The sequence below is a fragment of the Hetaerina americana genome, unplaced genomic scaffold (genome assembly GCF_022747635.1).
Source record: "Hetaerina americana unplaced genomic scaffold, ioHetAmer1.1.p SCAF_1, whole genome shotgun sequence".
NCBI classification, from domain to species: Eukaryota; Metazoa; Arthropoda; class Insecta; order Odonata; family Calopterygidae; genus Hetaerina; species Hetaerina americana.
Genome location: NW_027286069.1, coordinates 89,969,036 through 89,997,006, shown reverse-complemented (window position 1 = coordinate 89,997,006; position 27,971 = coordinate 89,969,036). Strand labels below are relative to the sequence as shown.

General features: G+C 38.2%; 1 protein-coding gene across 2 annotated transcripts in view; it reads left to right on the top strand.

The window, feature by feature from the left end:
- Nucleotides 1–27,971, top strand: part of NFAT (NFAT nuclear factor) — a 73,629-nt gene that overhangs the window by 7,598 nt on the left and 38,060 nt on the right. Inside the window, exon 1 of one of the 2 annotated variants that reach the window (XM_071592938.1) lies at nucleotides 27,333–27,579. The exons of the other annotated variant lie outside the window; for it this stretch is intronic. Within the exon in view, the coding sequence (XP_071449039.1) occupies nucleotides 27,552–27,579 (28 nt within the window). The 5' untranslated portion in view covers nucleotides 27,333–27,551. Of the gene's footprint in view, nucleotides 1–27,332; nucleotides 27,580–27,971 lie in introns of those variants that run through there. 2 annotated transcript variants of the gene reach the window in all.

Genomic DNA, 27,971 nt, shown 5'->3' with positions numbered 1-27,971 from the left:
CAGTACGATGCTACCGCACCATCTCGATCCCTTTGATGTACAAGTTTAGCAATTCCCGCAAAGAGGTTCGGATACTCGACATTCGTTCTGAATGTGGTACAGTTAGTCGGAAATCATGTATATTCGATACCTTGAAATATAGTTATCTCCCGGTAATTTAGCTAATTTTTTAAAAGTGTAACTTCGTTTTCTTCAAGGTAATGCCTAATAATTAGGTAAGAAAGAAGTCATTTTTAGGCATTTATGTGTTCAGAGTTAAGCCACTCGTTCCTATCTGTATAGTGTGTTGCCCATTTGCCCCCTTGGTTTTTTTGCCCATTAACTTGCAAACGTACCCTGCCGCGAATCTGTTAAGATATAATTCTAACCACAGTCTGATACCCCGTACGAAATAGTAGCACGGCGCAGTTATCTTTGTGTCAATCTCTCCTCTTTCCAGCTTCCTCATCTCTGGAAACCATCAAAAGATTATAGCGGCTCTGATCCACACTCATTCTCTTGAGTATAAGGTCTACGTTTCAATAACATTGAAGAGTACTCCGGTTCGGGATCCGGGTTCGAATCCCGATCAAGGTGAATGATTTTTACACCTTGAAAATTCTGAATTTTAATACATATAAGCGGCTGACTCGGTTAAAAGTTACTGTCGAGGCTATTCCTGGAGATATTTGAATTTGTCTTAGGTAAACCTCTCAAGGATATTATTGCGTACCTTCATCGAGATCATCTTTGAATTATCTGGTATTAAACCAATTTATAAATTATGCTTAAAAAACCATAAACACAGTATTCAACCCGAAGGTCGGTTTAGTAGGTGATGGTAGAGATCACCCAGTACTAAGCCCTATACGGCGTGTGAAAATTCACACATCAGGGTAGGGGGGCCAGTTCCTTTCGCTGTGTCGGTTATGGTTTCCCAGGAAGACCTGGTACCCGAAAAATCACTTGAGCTTGGGTGCAGCTGCAGGTGCCCAGAGTGCCTTGCCCGGGAATCGAACCCGGGACCCTCCGGTCAGTGCTACTCCCTGGACTACCACGACCCACATTATCTGCAAATTTAAACGCCTTAATCAGCTCTCTGGATATTTATTCGTACCTCCAACCCTTCCCATGCCTCATTTTCTAGGCGTAGCAGTTGAAAAAGTGCCTAAACGGACCCAAGGAGTTATGTTTGTTTTTCCAGCCACTGACCATCCCGATCCTCCATCCAATTCTCATGTTGTGGAGTTTGAGTCATTTTCATGTTTCGGATCGTAATCTTACACAACCGGAATATTCATGTTTTTCTGCGGTAATTTCATGAGCCCTGTCCAATCTAAATTGCCTCGCGCCCTCTCAAAATCCGCGTAGATAAAAGAGACGTCCTGACTGTGTGCTGTGTGACTACCCTTCCTGTTTCTATTCGTATTAAAGTTATGGCTTCCCGAGAACTTTCCCTTCCTAAACTCCCTCTGATATTTGCCAAAGAAGTCGATTTTTCTCCTCTCCAGTCTTTTGTTTATAATTCTTAGTAGTATCGTCTTTGCCGTTTGCGAAATTGTGTAAGTGTGCTTTTGTGTCCATAAGTACTGGTTCTTACTATGTTTCGGGGTAAGAATGAACATGGACTGAGAAAATAAATCTGGGAAAGCTCTTCATCCCATTTTCTCTTACTCTTCTCTACAAAAAAAAATAACTCAGCTCAAATATCTCTGTCATTTGCCTTGTTCGACTTTACTTCCCATTCTAAATTTTAGTTTGCATTCTAGTATTTCTGCATGCGAGCCATTTTCATTCCCTGTCCTTGTGTATTTGTCTAATGTCACTACTTAGAGACTTGTCCCTCTTCTCCTTATCTCTTGTGGTTCATCTATAGATCATATTTTTACGTTTTATATTCGGAGTCTGTTTTACTCGTTTGAATTCTGACGACTTCTCCATCTTTTTAAGGCGTCCTTTTATTACCTTTTTTGATGCTTGATTTATCTTATCAGTTTACCGCTCTTACCAGTACGCTTCATGTTATTTTCTTGTTTTACTGCAGTACTCATTTGTGTTTACATCATTCCAAACTCGTTTTCCTATCCAAAGTTCTCTCCGTTTCCTTATCATCTCTTCTCTAAACCATTGTACCTTTGTCGCGCATTTTGTAATACTTGCCTGGCTCAAGAAAGCCTTAGTATGTAAATAGGTACCATTTTGAACTCCCCCATTCGAAATAAGACTATTCTTCATTTTCGTGTCGAGGGAAATTCATATCCTTTCCACGTTTTCTAATAGTTTAGCAGAGTTATACGGTGGCATGTGATGGGGTCAGATTATTCAGACTTTCTAAGAGGAACCGGTTCGATCAGAGCTTTTCACCGTGTTGCGTTAAATGTGCGCCGTGGAATTTAATGCAATTTATTAATCATTCGAAGGTGTGGATATTACCTATAACCATTGCATTTTATGTTGCCTGTAAGTGTTTAGGACAACATACTTCTAATTCGATTAGCGTAGGAATTCTTCAGTCTTGAATTCTTAGTGCCTCTTTTCTTTAGGGCTCTTTGTTTTTTTATTAATAACCATCGATACCTTGTTAAGTAGCATTTTCTTAACACGTGATCCTTAATGATACGTTATATGCTAAATCGTCATGGCCACGATAAAATTCACTTCGTTGTTAGCGATTGATATACACTATTGTGGACATACGTTTTTATTTCACTGCAGCATTAGGTTCTAGTAATTATGTTCTACTAAAATACCTAATGCGACTCTTTATCTTAACTCAGTTATTTGACTTATCGGAGAAGAACGATGACGACTATATTTGAAACTGTTCTTTGGCATAATCGAGAGTCCTAGAAGTTATCTTGTGTCTAGTTATTTGAAATTGTTCTTGCATCCTGAGGGATTGTTTTCTGTGAGTCCCAAATGTTTTCGTGTGCTCATCCAAAATTTCGGCGGTGGCTTAAATGGATTTATTGCTTTCAGCGGATCAGCTACTTCCCGTGCGTCCGCGTGGGGCCTATTATTGATACCGATGGCAGGCGACTATTTTGTCGTAGGGCATCGATCTGTGAGAGAGCGGGTACCTTGTGCGGGCAGTCACCCACCTCGCCGTCTACACCCATGCCTGCTAAAAATAAGACTCGCCCAGAGAGCTCATGAATACGGGCCGTGGCTGCTCTATGTAGTTAGTTTTGTTTGATTATCCGTCATGAGTAAGGTATTCATGTTAAAAATCGAGATTGAATGAAATAATTACCTTCATTGTTTGAATTACTGGTCTCTATTACGGCGTTGCACGTTAAAAGTCAGGCTGCATATTGAATCCGCAAAGGGATTTAGATACCTAATGCATTTAATTGAATTTTCCAAGTTAAAGCTTTGTTCTACAAAGGGTGATTGTACATTTTAATTCACATAATTAACTTGCAGTATTTTAATCTTGCTATATTGTTAGCTTAATGTGTATTTTATATGTGATACAAGTTTAATTGATTTGACTTAATTTCGTCAGTCGTCAGTTGAAACGTGTTAGATTTGTCCCAGCCCGCTTATGATGATGAAATATGCTTCACACGAAGGCGTTTCTTCACGCTGGGTAACAGAAAAAAGACACATGGGACTAGGTGTGGGCAATACGTAGGACGAGAAGACGCACGTTAGATTAAAATTCGCGAGATAATCTTTATGATGACTCTTCATTGAACAATCTTCGTTTACGCTCCTAGAAATGCAGTACAATGACAATTCCTGGGGCGGAAAAGGCTTCAGAGCCGCCGGAAGACGATTTTCGTTGGTTGTTTTGGGATGGAGGATTGTAATTTCTTACAAGCCCTTAAACTACGCCGAATATGCGAAACTACGAGAATGACAATGCAATTTTTATAATAAACGTCGTCACCTATCAAAATTCATGCCCTGTAAATGCCCCTGCCATACCACTACGTCTGCAGCTAGTTATTGCCAATGTACAATGCAATGACTTCTCATTTGATTACTTTTTGCTTTTCAGTCACTTTCAGAAGATTTTCATAGCGGTTATATATCTCTGCTATGCTTCAATGAGCACCCTTCTTGGTTGAGCTTAGTACCAAACGCACTTCAGTCGCCTTCCTCATTCTGTCTGTTTGGAAACACGTTGACCTCTGTGCCGGTCTCATTTCCTTAAATTATTGGCGTGGGTTTTACGTGAGGAGGAATATATAAATCTTAAATTTTAGGGCGAGTTCGTGCAAAGATAAAAGAGTTTTTGGTGGATATTCAGTGAAAAATTCGCCCCTGGCGATGAGAACAATTACGAGCAATTTGTAGGTAACTGCTTCCAGTTTGAATGGATTCAAAATACGTGTGTTTCGATTGCAGTGATGCGCACCATTGTATTTTCTGTTTCATGAGGCTTTTCGTTTAGTTAGTACATGCGTGTGCTCAGGTGAGTTCGAAAGGCTTCGTTCGTATCTCTCATTAGTATGAAGTCGGAATCAGTTTTCTGGGTGTTTTTGAATTCTAAATGTGTTCATTGCCGGAAAATGTGGGTAATTGGGTAGTTTAATAACATCAATTGGATGTTCATGTTCCAGTATTTCTGAATGTTCATGATTTTGTATGATATAAATTTTGATTTGTTTGGAACCCATCCCTGACGTATTATCATTCCTTAACATTGGCAAACACCGAGTAGAAACTTGCGTACTTTAAATTCTTGCGGAATTCAAATTTGTGGTTTCGACTGGGTTGTAAAAAAAATAACAGTACATTAGGTATGGAGGTCGAGCAATTTTTTGATGCTCTTTCTCGAGAAATAAGGAATGTGTACTAAGCACATCGATAAAGACCAAAAACCTTACCTCTGCCATAAATTTGGAAAACGTTATGTTACATTTAAAAATGTTTATTTTGTGTCTCAAGAACATTTTATAAAGTTGCGAAACGTTTTTTTTCAAAATTCACTCTCTATTATTTAATTCATGTGAACATTAATGGTTTTTTCCGGGATTATAGTTTTGTAGGTGGCCCATTGTAATTTAATATGGGGGACTGTTTCACCAAAAAATGACCACCTCGGCGACGCTTGCATTTAATTCAACCTCATCTCCCGTAAAACAAAGAATAGTCTCCCTATTGAAGGTTGGATTTGGACGATTCCTACGGATTGCCTCATATCTCGTGGCCTTCCGTCAGCCTAAACCCTTATCTGCTCTCTATATTGTTTATTTATTCCGTTTTTCATACATGCTACTAGCCTTCTTGTTCACAAAGCTTAGATGCATCCCTCCTCCTTCCCGCTTGCCTACCATTTTCCCCCATATCACGGCCTTCAATATGCCATTACCTTTCACTATCTCATCCGCCCGCGTTTTATGACGGCTTTTAATTTAAAAAGAAAATGAACACTGTGAATTGAATTCGTCTACGGCTGCTCTTCATGTGTGCCAAATATTGCCTACCTAGCCGATGCGTTGAAAAGCACTTCTTATTTAGCCAATTGTTGTAAAAGTAGCTCTGATGGAGCCGTTATTTATTTAGTAATGTTAATGTTTTCGACTTGTCCGTCGGCCTTCATCGACTCTATCTTAAAGAGTAGTGTATTATAATATTTGAAATAATGGAGCTGCAATGTCGATCATTTCTTACCGCAAGCGCATTTAAGAAAAGTCATAGTATGACGTCCGTGGAGAAGGCGGAATTCGAATTATCGACCTCTACTAGTTGGTCGGCGAAGTCCCTAACGTTTTGGCCAGGTCATGTTAGAATGGCCTCTTGTGTCTTGTTTGTAAAAAAAATTTTATTGAATTCTGAGTTATTTATTTGCGTTATATGGGAAGAAAGAAATACATCGGGAGCAATTTGGTTAACCTGGATATTTTACGTTTATTCCTGGAGAGCTGGCTTGTTTCATCTCGTACCACGCCATGATGTAGGTAATGAATTCACAACTACTACAACATTTCGGAGCTTTTAGAGACTTCAAGACTGAATTCTAGACTTGAATATAGTTCGATTTTTTTCTTGTGACACGAGGAAGAATAATTCAACCTCCGTTCTGAATTGGTAGAGATATTTGAGGCTTTTTTCCCTTGGAACAATTTGCGACCGCGGCACAATAAGGTGGCACTAGCAAATTAAAACATATGCCACCATTATGGACTTGTTTCTATTCTTTCTATTGGTACCGCCCCAGAATTATCGGAATTTGGTTATTTATGCTTATCCTGGAATACCCAAGTTTTGCTTTCATACATTAGTGTAGGGAGGAGTACACTCATTTACCTGACGTTTACTATACCTTAGACAAACATTCATTTTTTTATATACGTGTGCACATTACCAACCTTCATTAGGTTGGATGTAAATGAAATCCTTCCTTATTACGTCAATATATGATTATGATGATAATACCACTATATTGTTGTCAAAAATAATCCCCGGAACATGTTATGTCCACGTGTACTTGCTTAGATCGGGATGTTTAACGCTCTTGATCATGGAACACTGCATGATCGTATGAAAAACTATCATTAGCGTAGGTTATAATCTAATCATATGCATATGTACACCGGTCTTACTGTGTGCTCTGTGGTGTGTTGTTTAGGTTTATCATTGAAAGTTTTGCTAAATTGATTAATTCCTCGGAAATGGAAATTACGAACAGAATGTTAAGTTGTTAACTTATTTTAAAAAAATGGTTTTCTCGACTGCCCTCGGACCTTTTGACTATACCACACGACGTTACGTATTTCTGGGAAAAGTTGGCATTGGGCACTGCGAGCAGGTTTGATAAATGTTTTTCCGCCTTAACCATTTTTCTTAATAAGTTTTGAGAGTAGTGTTAGTGATTCGGACCTCTGCTAACGGGGAAACTGATTTAAGTGTATTTATCATGAAGCAGATTTTGTGTGCTCGCGTTACGTTGGATGTTCAATTCAAATAAACAATAATCCCGTGTCTCGCATTCGTTGAAGAGAGCTAGATCTTGTCAGTTATATGTGATAAGGTGAACGCAAGCTGTTGCGAGTAGTCTGCTCATGACGGCCCAAAAATCAGGAATTTTTAAAATTTATGTTTTATTCGTATTAACATGCGTATTCCATGAAGGAAAGGTTCGGTAGTTTGACTGCGTTTGACCTTCGGGGTAACGTTATCGTTCAATTTTAAATGTACACTGGATTCCCATAATTTTAGGGGAACAACTTCAATGCATTTGTTGTTACTGTGCCTTAGTTTCTATTCCCTTGTGTGGGCCTTTGCATGTAATAAATAGATAGGAAAGCCTTCGTTGACGTTGTGAATGTCGTCTCTCAAAGAGTTTCTCGATCGAGAATAATGCACTGCTAGTGCGTCGAGAATTACGTAAAGGATAAATAACTCGGGAACTGAGTGAACCACAGACGCAGCGAATGGCGGTAGGATTCAGAGGCGAGATGCATAGCCTCCGGTTATTCATCGTCTGATCCCCCCCTCCACGCATTCCCCGCCTTCTCCCTTACTTCCTTGCCATACTGTCGCATGCCTTCTGGTTTCTTTCCGGATCATGCCAGCTTGGTGGCCTTCCAAACCACTTCCTCCTCCATTTTATTTACTTTAGTCACCTAGTCTCATCCCATGTCATTACTGGACATGGATGCTAGAGAAAGTGGTTGCCGAATGAAGCCGTGACTTCTCAATCGACGCCATCCTTCTTATGGATTTATTGGGTACAAACCTGGATGTTTGGATCAAATGAACTAATTATCAAGGGAAATTCGCTGAATTGTAAGACTTTCCAGTAATGATTTTTTTCTCCACTCAGTGAAAAGTATTTTGCTGTAATTAATTTACTAAATGCATACAAAATAACATTTCTCGTTAAGGCCTATCTCCACGATATCCTTCGTCAAATGAACGATTGTCTTCTTTCAGATTGACTTGTTATTAACAAGTGGGTTGTCAGTTGAAATTCTTCAATGATGGTAGACAATGTTGACCTTCCATCACATTGTGAGCCCCTGGAATTCTGATGAAAAATGAAATTAAAAAAAATAATGGAGGAAAAGTAATTGAAAGTTCCTGAAATCTCTCTGTTTCACTTGTTGCGTTGAATCACTTCCATTGTCTTTATGGCGCCCATTTAATTTAAATATTTCTATGTAATTTTAGGCTCTCAAATAATGGGTACCGACATGGTCAACTTGACTTCTTTCTTAGTTTCGACGTATCTTGTAACTACAATGAGGATGAGACAAATTTTAATCTGTGACTTATACTAGATTCGGCTAATTGCGCACCATAGCTTTGATGCATTGGCGTTCAGTTAGTGTATATACATATGCGTACATCTAATGTAGGTGACTGGGTTTAAGCGATTGAATTCGTCTGATATTCCTGACCGTAATAATCGTTCAATTTCCAGTTGTTGCTTGTCTCGCTTTCGAAGCGGCGTATTGTTGTGCAGGAATGCAATTAATTTTTTTCTGTTCTATGCCCGTAACTACTTGCCGTTGACGTCACCAATGATTCCTGTTTCCGAGAAAGCGCGTCCACTCGGCGCCTCCGCGAATGCTCGGCCTGTGCGCGAGGACGGAGGCAACTGCATTGGAAGAGCCACTGAGAAGCCGACGAGAAAGAAAATGGCTCCTCCATCGTGGAATGAGCGGGCGATCTCTAGAATAAAAACTGTTGAGGGGGGGCGGGACGGGGTTGGAGGGGAATGGGGAAGAGTTCGGTCGACCGTGCTCAAGGATACCCCTGCCGTCATCCAAATTAGTTTTTTTTTTCAATGAGTGCTGCGTTTAGATATGTTTCCCTCCCATCGATTGTCATAGTTCTGGAAACAATTGCTCGCCGAGCATAAGTTAAACGCAATTTAACGATATCCACCTCGCTTTTCTTTCTCACAACATCCAGGAAGAAATTTGGAAGTCCGTTGAACTGAACGAGTAGGCTCTGTGGCACGGTTGTGGGATAAGAACGCGCACGATTTCTTTGATGCATGTTTGGTGTTTCTATGGCATGTTATAGTTACTCTTAGCTTTCGTTATTTTTTGGATTATGCCGCCCTTTCTGGCTTTAATAGAGACGTGCGAAGACTTCAGAACTGCGATATTTCAGAATGGTTTACGGAAGGCTGTACTGACCAAGTCCGAATATTTCTTTTTCCTCATCATAGTTTCATTGGAGTCAAAAAATGGCGTTACCTAATGTCTGGTGTCTATGAAAGTTTTAACTACTTATATTTTTTGTTTATCATATTAAGTTATAAGTGAGATCAGAAATGCATGGGAGAGATGAAGAAATTATATGCTGGATCAGGCTAACAGGTAATCGTTCACCAAGGGTCTTTTAAGATAGTGTTCTATCATTGATCAGTGTTATGATTCAGCGGCGTTGTGGATGCAGTTTATTGATATTTCATTGACGACTGACATGTTTGAAATAATGATGCATAGTAATTGTAAACATTTTTCTTTTCTGAGTCGCGAGAGCAATCCACTTTGTCTACCGAATTTAATCGTAGGAGGAGGTTCCCTATCTGAATATCCTTCGAACGTGCGTTTAAAATCGGAAAGAACCCTAAACACCAGTGGAGAAATGATACCCCAAGCTTAATTATCTTTTCGCCGAAATCATGCATTTTCATGAAATTAAATCATCATTTTTCATTCAATCATGAAATTTCATTTTTATTTGCTAACTATTCTCCTCGAAAGTAAAATATCAAATTTGTAACATTCGCGGTATTTTTTAATATGAAATTCCCATGTGTTTGAATGTGAATGTATTTTTGCATTCCAGGAAAGGTAGTGTTTTAAGCATCGATATCGGGGAATTTTAACTATATTTTTAACTAAGCTACTTGATGGCTATACGCTTTATTTATTTGCGAATGGAATTAAAGTTGAATGTAAAAAAAATACTTTTCAAACACCTACTTCACTAAAATTAATTTAAGTTCATTTTGATTTATACGACTCTTTAGATTTAAAAAAATGTCTAACAAGAATATTTTTGATGTCCAAACTGCCCTAACTTTGCCAATATGCCTCGTTGTTAAGGCGCCAAGAAAACTGATTCGTAGAACCACCTGTTATAAAATCCACGGTTTTATGTGGAAGGTTGTTGCCTAGTCCAGGAAGTTCAACGGATCAGAGTAAAGAGAAAGTGTTTACCGTGTTAATTTTATGTTATGCGCCATCCTATATATATATATATATATATATATATATATATATATATATATATATATATATATATATATATAGATATATATATATGTATATATATATATGTATATTTATATATATATATATATGTATATTTATATATATATATATATGTATATTTATATATATATATATATGTATATTTATATATATATATATATATGTATATTTATATATATATATATATATATATGTATATTTATATATATATATATATATATATATGTATATTTATATATATGGACCAATGTTAATGTGATGCAATAATTTTCTCCCATCCTCGTTGAGAAATTGCAGGCAAAATGGGATTCTGGTGTGTATTTGAGGTGAATTAGTGGCTAATGGCACACCTCTAGGGACCATTTGCTAAGTTTATGCGGCAATATATGGGCATATGAAAGAATATAGCCAGGATACTTTTATTTGATACTTGATGAAGGTTATAAATAAAGAAAAGATAGTAACAGTTTTTCACTAGATAAGTTTAAAATTGTTACTAGCTCGTCTTTATTATGTTCGAATTCCACCACATCATGCCTGAAACGACTCGTGCTCATTTCTGGGTCGCGATTTGAAAAAAAATTGCCCCGTTAGAGATATCGAAGACATATATTTTTCTTCGATTTAATCAGCGTTAATATGTTTCTTTCCGAATGCAGGCAAGCCGTTCTGTTTTCCCCACGAAACAGGAGCATCACCTTATCAAAGATTGAACCGTACTGGGAGTGGGTGTGAAAACATTCAAGCGAGGTGGTCCTTCACCCGAAGGTTCATCTTTTCCACTTGTATTTTTGATCCTCGTAGAGCAACTTTCAACTCTCTTCTCTGGATTACAACATTGAATTTGAATCCCAGTCATGGCTAGCCCAGTAGCTCGAACTGATTGATGAGAGCGCTTCCTTGGGCAATTCCCAGCGTTTACATGACATTCCTCAATTTCCTCCGCTTCCGGAGGGGGGGGGGGTTCGGTAGTATGACACGTCGAGGCGGGAACCACTGTCGGAGTTGCTTCTAAAGGTGGCGGGTCATCTTTCCTCGCTAGCAGCCGACCTGACGTGCCGTGGATGTGGATCGTAGAGGTGTGGTTCAAGGACCTTGAATTGTTATTCTCAGGTGTCTTGGAGATCGTTTACCTCTCCTTTATTCTCTTTTGGACCGCTCGGTAAGATTTGAATAACTTGTGGGTCCGCATAGAAATGACTCGTGTTGGCCTGCTTAGTCGACCGGCTCTAACCCCACTCCCCTTGCCTTCCCACTCCGCGGAGCTTTGGGGCGTTTCACTCGTCCTGCCATGGGTGGCAGCCTAGCTAGAAAGAGCCTTGCTTCACCTTACTTTCCTGGCTTAGTTTAGCCTGCAGGAAAATATGGCACAGCATGGCATGGTTATATCGGAAAAAGATGTCCTGCCTTTACATTGTAACCAATGAATTCACAGGCCATTAGGTAGTCCAGATCATTGGGTGACGTTTTTTGTGGTCACTGTGTTACGCATCCTAGGCGGATCCTGGATTGTTATGGTAAAATAGGGGGACGTAATTTATGACTAAAAACTAAGGCACTTAATATTTCATTCCTATTCTAATCAGCGAAAGAGGGAAATCTTTCAAAATGATAGCACCTTCAGTGAATAGTTAACATCGGGGGTGGCCGAGTGACGAGAAAAGCGATAAAAAGGGGACAATGATAAGGGGGTGTCATTAAATTACGTTATGATTTTGAATGGATCTTTGTGGGGGGGGGGGGCATTTCAATACGTTTCCTTGCGGTTGACGGGGGTGTTGAGGTGGAATCTTACGTAAGATTTATCATTGCATTAATTCAGCCAATGGGTATGAAGAAATAATTTTAACTATCCTTGGTCACTTAACTTAAGAGCACATTATTCAATAAATCACGAAAATACCCCAGCTTCAGTATTATTTAGACTTTTAGTTGTCAGTTAAAAGAGTTCGTTTTATTTCATTTCATGAATCCTGGTACCATTTTAAATTTAAAAAAATTCTTTTTGGTCCTCGTGTTTAATTAAGGAATGATATCACCGTTGTGTGCATCAATTAATTGAATTCATATTCAGTGAATTGCCTTTGTTATCCATTGGGAACTATCTCCTGAGGTATGAGGTTTTAAGGTTTGAGTTATAAGAATAAACCTTGGCAGATTCGTCCTTAAAACAATCTTGAATGTGCACCAAATCTGTTCTCGCATTTTTACGATATAATCATGGAAATTATTTGTAATCCTAACAAATAAAAATGAACAGGGTAATGTTTTAACCACGTTATCAAATGTTTTAACCACGTTATCAAATGTTTATACAGTTAATATTGCTTTCAGTATTTCCAGCGTACGTTTTCCATTAATGAACGATTTCCTGCTTTCGATGTATGTATTTCGGATATGCTATTGGTGTCTGGCGTAGTTTAATAAACGGTATTCTTTGTTTTCAACCCAAGATTTGTGAATTACTGTAGCATTTAAAGTTAAGGTTCTAGTATGCATCTGAACAGTCATTTGTATGTCCTAGGGATTCCAAAAGTCAATTTAAGTTTTCAGAGGGAAAACCGTCGGGGTTATTATCGGTGCGTACTTTCTCGACTGGCAGGCATAACCATAAACTTATTTTTCGATGTTTATTCATCGCATCGTCTTTAAAAGGTCCATCGTGGCGTCCACGTGCATTCGCTTGTCTAGGTTTCGAAACTTGAGGGAGAAGATAGGGGCCCTTCGGCGTGTTCCCATTGCTTAGTCGAGCTCATTTTCTGTTTGAAAAGCCTAATGTGATTTTTGTGGGACACGAGTGAACCTAATCGCAGAATCGCTTTTCTTTTCTCGAATTTGTTTGGTCGTTCTAATATATATTCCCTTGTGGATTTACGATAATCAAGTCGGTATATTATTACTTTCACGTAAATGTTCCCTGTGGCTATGGAGTAAAAGCACAATTTTTTCATTGCTATTGCAGTAATGAGTGCGAGTCGGGTAGATTAGAAATTGCATCGTAAATTATCAAATCTTTCATGTCTCTGATAATGATATAAGTAGAAGTGATGAAGCAAACCCAAATTTAGCTTTGCCTGTTGTGTCAAATATTTGCAAGCGGCTTAACCGGGAATTAAGTTGTGTCTATTATTTAATTTAGCTCCAATTGAATAGAATTAAATGCGAATGTCGATATAAGCTGAATAGTATGCTGATGACACATCTGTGGCACAATGTAGAGTCAAAAGAGTCCGGGCTCTTGTAACCGAGTCTGTCCAACTACTAGGCCTCCACAGCCTCTATGTACAGTCGTCGTAAAATTCGAAATCCCCAGGGATGCTTCTAACCGGCATCAACTTAACAGGTATCTATTACAATGCGAGAAGCTGGACGTTCTTAACATTATCCTTGTCGTCCTTGAGTGTACACCGTCCAAACATTCTATTTCTCTTAGACTGTTAGGTTTTCCCTATTTCAAGGTCCTTTAGTTTGCGGTGCGAGGGCATTGGATTACTTGTTCCCGCGTGCTTGTTGTTCTGGGTTTCCCCACCCATGTTATTCCATTAATGAGTTTACGCACCGTGGGGAATTTCATCATACTTCCATTAATGACCTTGGCTTATCTAAGACTGAAGCGCCGCCTCTCTTGCAGCGCTGTTTTTAAATGCTCGTGTACCATTCAAGCATGACTGAACTTCAAATTGTTAATCCAAATTTTTGGATGAGGAAAAGGACGATTTATTCCTTTGGTCCAGCGTAAAAGTACTGGATCTCTGGTTGCTTAACGGCCAATGTAACGTCGTCGCTCTTTGCCAGTGTGGTGCCATTTAATATAATGTGGTTTAATAGCTAGTCATACAGTCGCGGCGTGTTAACATAAAAACAGCTCAATATAAAGTGGAACAAATGTTTAATCGTATTCTGTAATAGTTGCCCACTATCAGCTGTGGCAGTGGCGATGTTGTCCTTCCCCTAAATCGCGGCTGCTTAAAGGCTTCCTCTCTGTTTTTAAAAATAATGAGAAAGTTTTCATTTTAGAAGTACCGCTTTGCAATTAATCGTGCTTGTTTACGAACTGCATAATACTTACATTCCACCTTGAGATAGAGAAAGCAGTCAAAAGTAGTAGATCCAGTTCAATTTCTAAAAAAAATATTAAGTTCTTTATAATTATTTATTGTTAACTTTGGGATAGTTTTGGCATCATCAGTGCTCCAAAAACTTGTCCTTAATTGTCTCCATATTGCTTCAGGTTAATTTAATTCCCTCTATCAACACTATTCTATGTACAATGATTCATCTTCATTAATATGGTGTGACATGTCATCTGTAAATGCTCATGAATCGGTCTCTCCGATTAAGAGTGTACTTGGAAATGAGCGGGTCATTCTAATGGCCATTCCCATGACTCACTTTTCCTTTTAATTTTCTATTAAGTCACAGAGAGGCGAGAATTTCTCGATAGGAAAACTTTTAATGTCGATTTAACCTGACCTTGAATCATAAAGTTCTGTAGTCGTACTTCTGCTAATTATCATTGTCAAATGTTTGTGGGATCGCAATTATGTAGTGGCATTACTGCATCCGAGTCTTTCCTCGCCACGGGAGCGTGTGGCATGGGATGCTAGATCATCTGACTTGAATTACGTATTTCATTATGGGCATTACGAAGTTCCCGTAAATGGATGTCCTATTAACAAGTAAGTTCTCTCTATCTAAATCGGGGTTGATGCTGACGTCCGAAAAAAAATTTCAGAGTTTGAGGACGCCTCGGTAGCTTAACTGACTGAAGCTAGTTAAGCTCGGCTGGACATCGAGGAATTCGGGTTCGAATCCCGTCCAAGGTGAATTATTTTTAACCTCTGAAATTGTTGCATTGAATTGCATATTTGCGGATGAATCCGTTAAACGTTAATGTTTCATTATCTACCGTATTTTCTTGGAATTCATTAGTTAAGTTTGTCACTCGGGGTATGCCTCGGGTTTGTCTAGTCAGTATGCCATCTTGTGTAAAATACGAGTACGATGCATAACTAATTAGGGCAAACGAAAAGTATGGAAGAGGTCATGGAAATCGTATTCCCTTCGTTTGATCCTAAGTCATGCAACTACAATGTGGTCTGAGAGCCTTCAATTGCTTAAGACGGAATTTGAAAAATCGTTCTATATACGAGTGAATTAATATTTTTACCGAAAAATGTAGGGACATGAGGAAGAAAAAAAATATATAGTCATATTCCATCTTGAAATTTTTATGATGTCACATTCATGCTGCCTATGCACAAACATATTCTGCATTATCAATTGTTTACCTCCCATCTTTTTGTAAAAACTTGGGCAATAAAGAAATTATATTTTTCACAATATCTTGCAAATATTTGGCCTTTATAAAGTATCTTTTTGGTATCATTTTTTCGTCTAGAACCTGAAATTATTAAACGCAATCTCTGGCGATCCCCCGTTAGAAATATTTAATGTGCCTCTGATGCCATTTGTTTTAAACGATCATATTTTTATACTGAGTTTAATACAATGTAAGTGTTCTGTCACCAGTTGACATTAGTGTTGCACCACTACCGCGTCTATTTGCATATAGTGCATTCAGTGCACCAATATTTTTAGCTTTTTTCCTCTGTTCTCCGTGGCTGAATCTTAGAAACTCTTCGCATACTGCATGAAAATATTTTTACAGTGATCGAGGAAATAATAAATACTTTCTCAAAACTTGCGTACCGGTTGTGCAGTAACGGGATTCGTTTTTTCCAGAGATATTTTAAAAAATGTTATGCTTAAAAAAATTTTCCTTTGCAAGGCACGGAAACTTGAAAAAATGTTGAGTTGGAAGGGAGTTTTGCCTTGTGCGGCTGTCTCAGGCGTTACTTTGTGGAAGTCTTCCATTAGAAGTTTTATTTTTGACGACCATGCTTTCGTTTGACGAATTATAAATATAAATAAATAAATATATATATATATATATATATATATATATATATATATATATATATATATATATATATATATATATATATATATATTTACATATATATTTACATATTCAAATTCCAGTGGAATTAGCAAAGTTAGTCTTCCTTCATTTACGCCTTATTGTTTTCTCCTCATTGCAGGTCGCAACTATTTCTGCATGCCTTTATTTTAGTTGTAAGTGGAAAATCATGTTCAAGATTTGTTTTTATTTATGGCCAAAGCCTTCGAGACTAATTTCGAGCGAAAGAAATACTACGTAAGGTACATTACAAACCATAAATTCCATCAAATAGGTAAAAACAGTATTATTTCTGAGTACAATTGAATTGGGGCTTATTGTACTGTCAGATGTCATATTGCTTTGTGGGAGGGGCAAGGAAATTTATCGCTGTACCCTTTTATAGCCCGTGTGCATCTAAAATTTGCCTTAAGCAGTAGAATACCAATAAAAAACCATAAATACAGGAATTAACCCGTAGATCAGTTTGGTAGGTGTTCCCAGTACAAAGCCTGTTCACCCAGTACTAAGCCTGACGGCGTGTGAAATTCACACATCAGGGTAGGGGAGCTAATTCCTTTCCCTGTGCCGGTTATGGTTTCCCAGGAAGATCTGCTACCCGGAAAATCATATAGCTGGGGTGGAACTGCAGATACCCAGAGAGGCTTGTCCGGGAATCGAATCCGAGAATACTAGTCATAATAATAGTTTCGTGATGGGTTTAGAAAAAGGGTAATTTTTCAGAAATCGCGGAAAAGTCATGGAATTTTTTAAATTAAATTTTCCTTACCACCATTAGTAACAAAGTGTCCTAGCTTCAGCTGATTGAAAATGTGTATATATGATTTTCTGATCAGCAAACTGCACAGTGGGCCGATAATCTTTTTAAGGAACGTCCATTGTTTTCAGATAATATCGTATTCGGATAGAATTATTAGTATTTCAATGAAAACATAAGTATTTAGTGGTGTACCTAGGAATACGACTATACATATAATATCGACGACACAAATGATGGAAATAACTCGGAAGTATTATTTTTTTACGATACAGTTTGATTACTTGCTCGTCTTAGGTTGACGAAACCTTTTCAAACTAATGGCTGTTCCGTTTTAAAATGGTTAAAGTGGAATTTGATTTGCTAGTGATGATTGGAAATTTTCGGAGTGATCTACAAGAGATACAGTATTACTATAACAATTGCTAAGTAGATTGCTGATTTATTTCTAGAAAATACAACCAACATTAGTCGTGCTCGTTACAACAAATATACGTATCGGCATACATTCCGCCTCAGCTATAATCTTTGCATGGTGGATGAGTAACCTAAACATATTGGCATGCATCCGTACTGAACGTATTTTTATAATCTTGATATGGTGTATGAGTAACTTGAGCTTATCGGCGTACATTCCTCCTGAAACACAATCTTGATATGGCGGATGAGTTGTGCGTTTTGAATATCCCTGAAGTGGGTAATTGGATTTGGTCACCCAGGCATTCTTAAAAGTTGTCGACCGAAAATGTTATATTTGACATGCTACCGTTGTTGAAGATTCACAATTTTCACTCATCTGTGAAGTAACTAAAAGTTCGTCGTAAGGTTCGGTGCAGCTCACGGGTCTTTAAGCTCTCGCTGGCGATGCTGCGCCGCATTCTAAGTTTAACCTCACGTAGTGGGCAAATATCCAGCTTATGGTGCCTTGCACAGTATGTATCAGGAGTTAAAGGTACTTGTGTTTCCGTGACTCATTATAAGGCCAATCAGCTTTTTTAGCTATTGTGCATAAATTGACTGCAGTTACCGCTTAATTTTTTTTGGCATTTAACCTCTTGAGAACTTAAAATATTTTACTTTGATATCGCGCTGGCTTCTCGAGTCTATTGGTAAGGTCACTAAATTTTCCAAGCTTCTTCTTTCATTGTCCTTGCCCACTTTTCTTATTTTTTCTATACGTATGTACCCTCTATCCCATCCACGAGCCGTTTTGCTGAATTCCTGTCCCCAGACTTACTGGGGAAAAGGAAAATAATGCCAAATATGTATCAGCAACCCACTCACAAAATCACATATTTTCAACCTTCGTTATTTACGTATTACAGCTCAATTTTTCGCAATGGGAATGTATCGGAAACGTTTCTGCACCTGCGGAAATGTTTTCTCCATTCAGAAGTAGCCACACGCTTTCAAAATTCGTATACGGTTAAATTGTTACTGTAACCCTAGTGGTACGTTTGCCCCTCGGACAAATGTATTTTGCATTGACTGTCGGTGAAACAAATGTCATGCTGTCGGTGAAATAATAGAGGGCTGAATCTGGAGTTTCCCGGCTAATTACCATTTCCAAACTTTTATTTAATTTAGATGTACATTAAGATCAACACTGCTTGCTGGTAGATGCGGTGGTTTAGTAAATAAATTTTTCTGGAAAGATATTGATACTTGATGATTTAAATTTGATATTGTTAACTATTCAAATGGATATTTTATTATTAAAGGTCTGTGAGACATAAAATGTCTCATTAAAAAAGAGGTAGGAGCTAACAAAAATCTGATTTCAATGAAAAAGTTGCCCGTGAATTGAATGATCATTATATCTGATTTTTTTAAATCGTGATTTTTGAATCAACCCTGCCCTGTGTCGACTTAAAATTCGCATTTCTCACGGAAATTTGCTTCATTAAAATTTCGACGGAAAAGTGACTCATCGGCCTTTTTTACATCTTAATTATTTCCTTTTTCTGTGGCAATTATCTATTGGGAATGCCTAATCCATGTCAGAACGTGGTTTAAGAAATCCTTTCGGTCACAATCCCGCCCTTATGCTTATCTCTTACGCATGTTCTTACATTCGAAGGCCAATTTTCGTCTCGTTCAAAAGTTCCTGCCCTGTGATCTTGACCCTGTGATGGTCGATGAATGAGGCGGAATTCGGCAGATGACACGCCCGATTCAATTCCACGTTTGGAGTGCGTCGTCATTGATACAAGCGTGATTCTTAACTTCGCCGACATCCCAGAGGTTAACATCTTCCGTTGTTCTGTGCCTTATCGTTTCAGCAACTTGCATTCCACGCAGAAAATATTGGTGGTTTGTAAAAATTCATTGTTTCAATAACTGTCGCTTATTCTAAAATGAGGTTAATGCCTCACGTTAATAGTATTGGCATATCCATTGGCCGTCATTTGTGAAACCATATTTTGTATTCATAAAACATTTGTTGTTGTTTTGGACAAAAATGTATTTTTTGTCACTAAAACAAAAATCTTTATTAAATCATCGCTATCTCTGTTTTAATTAGTACTTATTTTTCCTCTTCCCTTTGGGCTCTTCTAGTAAAGGACACTTAGAAAAACTAATCATATTTATAACTACAGGACTGCATGTATTTTGTCTAAAATGGAATGCGGCTATGTTTTTTGTATTACTAGCTTATCTGTCGTAGAATCATAATAAATTGAACGGTACAACAGAGGAAGACATCCATTTAGCGTGGCATCCAAGGATTATAGGAAGTCGGGAAACGTGTCCCTTAATATCTAATGGTAGCTAAATTTTCCTATCGTAAATGGCATTCTCGGCGCGACCCTTGGAAATTCAGATTGTTCTAGTTCTACTGTAGGTTGAAGGAAAATAAATCTTCATTGTATATTTTTCGGTGATAAGTGCAAATACGAAATTCCATATTCATTTCTCAACTTGAATTCTGAGATACACACGCATCCTATAGTTTGCTTAGCCGAAGCTGAGGAGCATTTATGCTTTAAAAGAAAAGTCCTTCTAAGCTTAGATAACATGAAACGTTGTGAGATTAACTGAAGCTAAGAATAGTTTTCTTTTTGAAAGGGATGGTTTGTAGAAACCTTGAAGAAAAACATATTGTTGACTGAACAGATGCTGAGCTTCCTCAGGGTGGATGCTCCAGTTCTGCCAATTCAAGGTGAAATCGATAAGAGGGCAAACTTGTTTTCACAGAAAAATGATTTTCTTAGTTCCACAATATTTTCTCTCTCTGGATAATTTCATTCTTTCGTTAAGGTGGTTTCGACCAACCAAATATCGTTTTACAGGATTAATGTTGGTTACATCGAACATACCACCTCTTGCTAATGGCGGCACCATTGATACGAAGATAAAAATAATATGCTGTGATAATAGTTTACCTAATACTTTTGTTATAGTTTCCGAACTCTCGAAGGATAATTCTCAAGAAAATCTTGTACTTAATGAACTGGAGTCAGGAGAGTGTAGTCAATTCCAAAGATATTGCATTTTCATTCATTGTATATTTAGGATATAATCTCATGATTCTCATTTTCCACATGATAGGTGTGTAACATAATCTGTGCATTCGATAGTTTGCCTTCGTTCTTGTGCGACAAACCTTTTCACTTTCCATTCGGAGAAGTTGGAAATCGTTGCGAACGATGCCTGACGGTCTTTTACGGCGAGGTATGTTGGATGAAAGCGAAGCAGCTGTGAGCTGAGAACTTTCAGCTAACTATCACGTGACTGCCAGTGATGCACTTAAATCATTTAACCAGTTATAATAGTTAACCTAAGATTTCTGCTATAGTTTCTGCGCTCTCGAAGTGTAATTACGCTCAGTGTTTGTGCGGTAAAGTGATAAACAAAGGAGTAGGGCCGCCAGTGATTACAAAGGGCATGAGTAGCATGTGCCGAAAGCACGGCATTAGTACACAGGGTTTGCGTACTTAAAGCAAAGAAACCTATGTGTAGGTATATACCCTTCCAGGAAGCAAGGTGGTTTACCGCGAAGATAGATTGCTCTGCGTGTGTGAGCGAATTAGTGCTCTTCACAAATCCACAACATCTCCAAATTCCCTTGAAACGCCAATTTCACTTGATGTACGCTTACAGAGAAAGTATTGCAGTGGCGACACCAAAACATTGTGTTGTAAATGATAGTTGTAGCCTTGTATACCGTTGATAGATGGTTGAACTTTATTCGACCGTGGAAATGTGTGAATTGTATTATCTTTAGTGTTTCTTAAAAACTAAACAGTACAACGAAAAACAAAAATAGGTTTTTTAACATCAGGCTACGTTTGAAGGCGTATGGGCTCGGCGCCGAAGCTAGATTTCTCTCCTCGAGGCGCAATGCATTTTTCGATACGATCGGTAGCATGAAAAAATGCATGTATCAGGTTAATACCACTTTTAGTGGTAACATCTCATTCTTTTTCTCCATTTCATTCGCATACTATAATCACGAATTCTTAACAGAGTTATGTTTGCCAGATGCCAAAAGTTGACGATGCCTCTTCGGAGGTATTTGTTGGGGTTTCGAAGTTCATTTAAATGTACATATAGTAGCTGTAAATAATTTGTAGAAACAACTCAATGAAAATGTTAGTCATTACGGGGCCATCGAAACCTTAAGCGAAGCAGAAAGTTGGAAACATTCGCAGTATTGATTTTTCGCTACAGAGATTTTCAAGTGTTGCTAAACGGAAATGTTAGCAAGTTTAATTCGTGAAAATAAAAAGATTTTCTAGTTAGCATGATTAAAATATGCTAGTAAAAAGTTATTAGATATAATGTTGAATAAACCTTTTTGAGGAATTCCTGCTAACCTCTTCGGGACGAAAAACAGTTCTGCGTAGGAATTAATGGAAGAAACTTAAAAAAATTGTCTCGTTAAAACCAAGACTCGACATAACTTTTGTTTTATCTACAGTCCGTAGGTCCTTATAACTACTAGATTGCTTGGCTGGATTTTTTTGGCAAAGTCCTGAAAGTAATTATGTAGCTAACAAATGAATTTTTAGCCTCATACCTGTGACACGTATTGCGATTGATGCATTTGTTCTAGCGGTTTCTCGAATTGGCCAACAAATCCCGATATTCTCATCCGCTTTAATCCCCAAATCCAAATTAATTTGATGGATGTGCCTATGTAAGATATCGATCGCTTCGGGAGATGTCAGTATTATAGTGGGTATGTTGGCGTTATTAGAAATTGTTAGATTGACGTAAATTTATTATTAATTAAATGCCATGCTGGTGGCTTAATCCGCCTATTTCTGTGACATCCATCCTAACGTGCGTATAATTATTACCCGCGATACGACAATTTTTCGAAATTCTCCAACCACACTAGGCCCCAATCCGCAATTCTAAATTTTACCGCCACGAGGGCGTGGGGCAGGATTTACTCTGTGGATGTGTCATTGGTACATTTTAAACATTCCAAAAGTAAGAGAAGTCTCTAATTGTAGAATTCAAGCAGTTGCGGTAAGAGGATTACCTACGATTATAGCCATGCATTCCCTGCCTCACCTGGAATACGTTCGTACCGAGCAATTGAGTCCCTGTGCAGATACAATTTCGGAATGACACAGAAAGAGAAGAATCGTTACAAACCATTTATTCATTCTTTTCATTAATATATTCAATCCTAAATTGATTTTTAATTAATGAACATTTGTAATGTGCCACCTCAAATCTTTTTGTGGTTCAGCATTGCTAAATGATCAAGGCGATCTGTTAAGCAAAAACTTAATTTTCACTTGTTGGTTTAAAGATTGTGTTACGATTTTTTTAATTATTTTGTACTTCTCCCTAATAATCTCACAAAAATTCGGCCTTTATCTGGAGTGCAAAAACTTATCATTCATGAGTTGATTGATTAATGAACGTGGAACATCGTAAATAATTTTACTTGAAGATGGAATAAAAAAGTGAATATAGTATAGTGTTATTCATGTATAGATAATTTAATTTTTTGATCGTTGTGCAACTATGCGACTTTTAGATAATGAACAACCTATTAAAGTGAAAGCTATCAATGAAATGTAAATGAAAATCATCACATGATAACTGGTTTCATCTGGATAAATTTAAATGGTTAAAATTTAAAGTATTTTCAAGGTGAGACTTATAAAATGATACTACCAGTGGATGGTAATCGGAGCTATTAGTATTTCAAAGTTTAATTTTTAACTTTCCTAGCCTGTAATTTATTTAGCTGTTGATGAGTGGCCATGACTGCTTGATATACCCGCTTTGATTTTCTTGTCGTAGATATTGTACATGAATATGCCTGGCGATTTGCACGCTGTTTCGGAAAAAAGAGGAAAGTATTACTTACATTAACAACCGTCACAAGGGCGTGTTTGGGAAACCAGAATTTTATGTAAGAGGGTTTTTCAATACAGGTGATCATAAATTTTTTATTCGCATAATTTATTGTGAAAAAAATTTAATTTCATATTGTAGCGTAATGTGTAGTGTATGTGTGGTATGAGTTTCAGTTATTTATTCGGTGATGTTTCAGTCAGACTTCAGTGATGCGTCACTAGCAGCCGTTGCAAGGTAAAAAATCTTCAGCTCGCTTAATTATAACGATGGTAGTAATACATTTGAGTTGCATTGATAATTAATTTCAAAGGAAGGTGGATCCGAAGCCCCAGTCACTGCTTTTACGGAACTAAATATTGACACCGCTGCTGTCATTTTCAGAGTAGATCATCGAAAGGCACTGTCAGAGACATTGAAAATTTTATTGATTGCCTCAAGCACTTAAGCAACGCAATAGATATGTTTGTGCTCGGTGAGTTGAGTGAAACTGAGATTATCTCGTGAGTTTTAATGTGAAGTGTGTCCCCTCATCCTCCCTATAGTACAGGACGCATGAGCTTCTCTGTTCCCCATTTTAAAAGAAACACCATCGAGGAATGTTTTTCATAAGTAGGCCTAGGCGAGTTGTCAATCCAAAGGTCGTGGGTTCGGTTCGCGGGTGGGTTTCCCTCCATGTAGGGCTCGGGTGTTTGTTAGTATATCCATTGTTATATTAATCATTGTTAATAATCCGATGTGAAGGCCAAAAAGTGCTGTTTTCGGAGTAATGCTAAAGAAAGAAATAAACGTATTAATGCGAATATAAAACTAATGATCAGTCTGTATTGAGCAGTACTCTTATGAACATTTATTAACATGTGAAAATATATATTTACGCTTACGTAAACGCATGCACACTTACAAAAGTACATTTATATCTACATAATGTATGAATGTGTGTTTTCGAGTAGAGCTTTAAATTTTGCTCTTTGAATGAGGAATAGGAGTGATTACATCTCATTTAGTAATGATAATACTCATGCGAGAGAAGAACGAGTACATGAATCTGTCATTGCTTGTATCCACCTCTCGTATTTTATCCTGACATTGTAATGTGGGGGCATAATGATTCCCGCGGTGTTACTGGTAAACTCAGCTGTACTGAAACTCCTTAATAACCTTAGTAATCATCATAAACAATTTCTCTCTCATTTTCTGATTGGACTTTAAGCTGAGGGGTTTTGTAAGTCTAATTCTACATAAAATAGCATAGGGTGTACATTGGTTTAATATTCTTCTGCTTTATAGCGCCTTCCCTTCATATCGTGTTAAAGATTAGTAGGCAAGGTTCATTCCTTCCATGTTTGTATTGTATGATTATTAACACTTCCATCCGTGTGGATCATTCTTATTTTGGTGTCATCGGACCTTGTTTGTTTGGCTTTTCCAAAGTTGCGTAAATCGTGAATTACTTTTTTTGCCGTGTGTGATAGTCTCTGGATAGAGAACGGATGTCATAGACTAGAAACGAGAGAGGAGAGGTTGGCGTTGGAAGAGGACAATCACCCATTATTGGGTCAGATCACCAGAGCCAGTCAATTGGTAAGCTGGATCAGTTCGATGATTAATGCCCCTATACACGTGATTCCCGAATGGCCGCTAGATGTTGGGCAAACAGAAAAGAGAATCGGGGGAAGTTCAAACATTCACTGTCTGGTTGGGGGGGGGGGGGGGCGGCTTTATTCGGGCGGGATTAAAATCCACGAATGCTTCCGCCGTTCGAACGGAGAAATGAGCATGTAGTTCGAGGAGCCGTAGATTTTTTGGTTATCACGCTCTTATTTTCAAGGCTGTTCCCCTCATACCACCCAGACCGTCCGTTGTTCCGGCTCCGTCGTGAAGTAACAAACACCTCACGAGATATTACAGAATGCGATTGTCGTGTTTCCTCGCGCGTCTCGGAGACGCCTTTCCCACTGTTCTCCTAGCCTTTTGGCTTTCTTGCTCCCCTCATGCCCTGTTAGACCTTACCTTAGGACGCGTACCCCATCCCACTTGGTGGAATTGTTTTCCACTTGCCCACCAGTCCATTATCTGGACATCTGACCCTCATTGTCCCTACCGACCCCGGAGAGTTGGACAACTCCCTCCTCCCTCCTGCCATTCTACTGACTCTTAAACAGCTCCATCCCTCCTGGTTGCATTCCACTAAACCAGCCGTGTCCCCTACCACTTAAGGCATTTTAGTTTAGTGGTGTGTTCGGTCGAATTCCACAAAAAGTGGCGGGAAACAGTCGGTGTTTAATCATCGACTATCTTTAAGTTTCAGTCTTATCTCCACTTAATGGCTTTCACTGGGTTGTGGTCTCTTCTTGGAGAAAAGCATTCGAAGCACTCGTTCATGATATTTCTTTCCTTGATTCTACCCCTATTTCCAGCGAGCAGCTCTTCTTGCTCGATGAACCCACCAGTATTAGGCTTTAGGCCAGTTGCTGTGATTTCCTTAACCCTCGAAGGTCTTTTCTCTACCCTTAACCTTGATGAGGAACCTTTGTTAAAGTCGAATAGACCTTTAAATATAACCCCCTCCCTTTTCTCTCTCGGCGTTTTGGCTTCGAGGGCATGCTTTTCTCAATACTGCTGATGTGGCCTTCCTTTTCTGTTGGTCCATTCACCTTAATCCCTCTCCACTTCCGTGATGCTGCGAGATTTAAGGAATGAGTCTTTCTATGGTTTCTATGGCCTGAAGGGGGTAGCTCTTCGAAGCAATCAAAAATAAACCGTAAATTTTATTACTCGTGGTCCATATGAATTAACAATGTTGGGAACTTTTATACGGATATCCTCCAACTCTTCTGCTTTTTAGTAATGTGTACAGGACCAAGCGCACTCGGTTTCAACGTCTTCCATTTCCAGCTTTTATACTTCATTCATATTCTTTCTCCGTATTTTCCGAAACTTTTTCCTGGTATAATTATTTTGCACGAGAATTTTACGTACCATCATGGGTCCATATTAATTCATCCTATGAATACTTGATAAAGTGCTTTTTCTGGATGCTTCCAAATGAATTAAGTATTTATTCTGAACTTCAAATGACGAATGCTTCTTCAAGGGTATGTTGGAATGAAAAGCCTCAAGGGGCGGTTCCACTAGTTGATCTGTAGCTCCTTAACAACTCTTCGTGAGTTATCGTACAAACAATTTGAAGCTTGTAAAAATATCTTATTGGCTCTTAGTTCTTTAGGAGTGATCGAGGAAAAGGCAGGCTCTTTATTTAGGGTTTGGAAGACTCGCGAAACCAGGCTTAGTAATATTCCTGATGGAGAAATTAATTTTTTTACCAAAATTGAATAGACACCAACAGACATTTAACTGGAATGCTGATATTACGGTTTAAATATTATGATTTTTTATGGACAACTGATACAGTGGGTTTTCTTTGCGTCCGAATATTATTTACTGACGATTTTAAATTTCCTAAACAAAAGCAGGCATCATTTCCAGTTCAACTGTTGCATTTTGCAATTTATTTTGCTGTCAATGTACCTCAAATAACTGAAGTCTTCAGTTTGACGTCTTCAATGATCGATTCACTCCAGCTCGGAATATTGCGTCATATTACGCATGCGCGGGATCTCATCCCCAACATCGCCCTGGTATTTTTCGTGATCTGCTATCTCATGGCCACGGTTTCCACTCGCTACAAATTTAGGGAAGATAACGTAATGCAATGGCAACATTGCTTAATTTATCTTATTTTACGCACTTCAGAAAAGTCTCAGCATCAAGAAAGAAGAGCAAGATTGTGGTTGCGTTAATTGTGCCCTTTGATAATTATCTTTCTGGACGACATGGCAATGTTATGCACTGAACAGTAGTATTTAAATGGAAATCAATGGTGGAGGTGACGTATACTGGCTGTTGAGGCTCTCTCATTTCCTGCGCGTTATCACGACCTCGTGAAATAATCTCCAGTGACAACGCTTGAACAGATAATTCTATCTATCATTCCCGCCGAAAAATTATCGCTCCCTATATTTTCGTCAATATTGTTATGTTGAGTTTTTAGTGCACCTGTCGTTGACACCTTCGTTGGCCTCCTATTTATTGCAACGTACATTGTCGGTTGTTAACAATCATTCCGCCCGTCACTCTTTTAACTTCTTCTTGCTACTAGAATCTTGTTTACTTCTTCGCCGACTGCTTTCTAGTCATCCAAGAATAGCGTGTGTTCGTGAGTGCCCCATTGTACCTAACTCCCGGATAAGGCGGCCAAACACGCCGAGGAAAACAAACGATATTTTTCTTTGACGTAAGAGCCCTTAGAAAAGTGATGGCTTTTCGTCCTCCAAAAAGAAAAAGTATGTATTCTTATGCGTAATATGGTCAGCCCGAGATTTGTAATATTTCCTTTTAAATTGTTGACCCATTTCTCAATTTCGGTAAATAAATATCTTTAAAGTAGTTTGCTCTCTTACAACTGATGATAACAAATCATAATGAGTAAACATCTCCATTCACTTGTGTCCATTGGATCCATTAGCTTACTATATTGAAAAATTAGTAAATATTTGTCACCTAGAATTTTCACCGTTGATGTGTTCCTTTTAATTGGTTCCCATTAATAAGTGTTTGACCAGTCATTTGTTTTTTTTTACAAGTTCTTGTCAAAAGTTTGTGTTTTTATGCATTCAGTTTTGTTATCGCGCCAAATCATCCTCAAAAAGTAGTTTCATGGAAAATACCTAGGTGC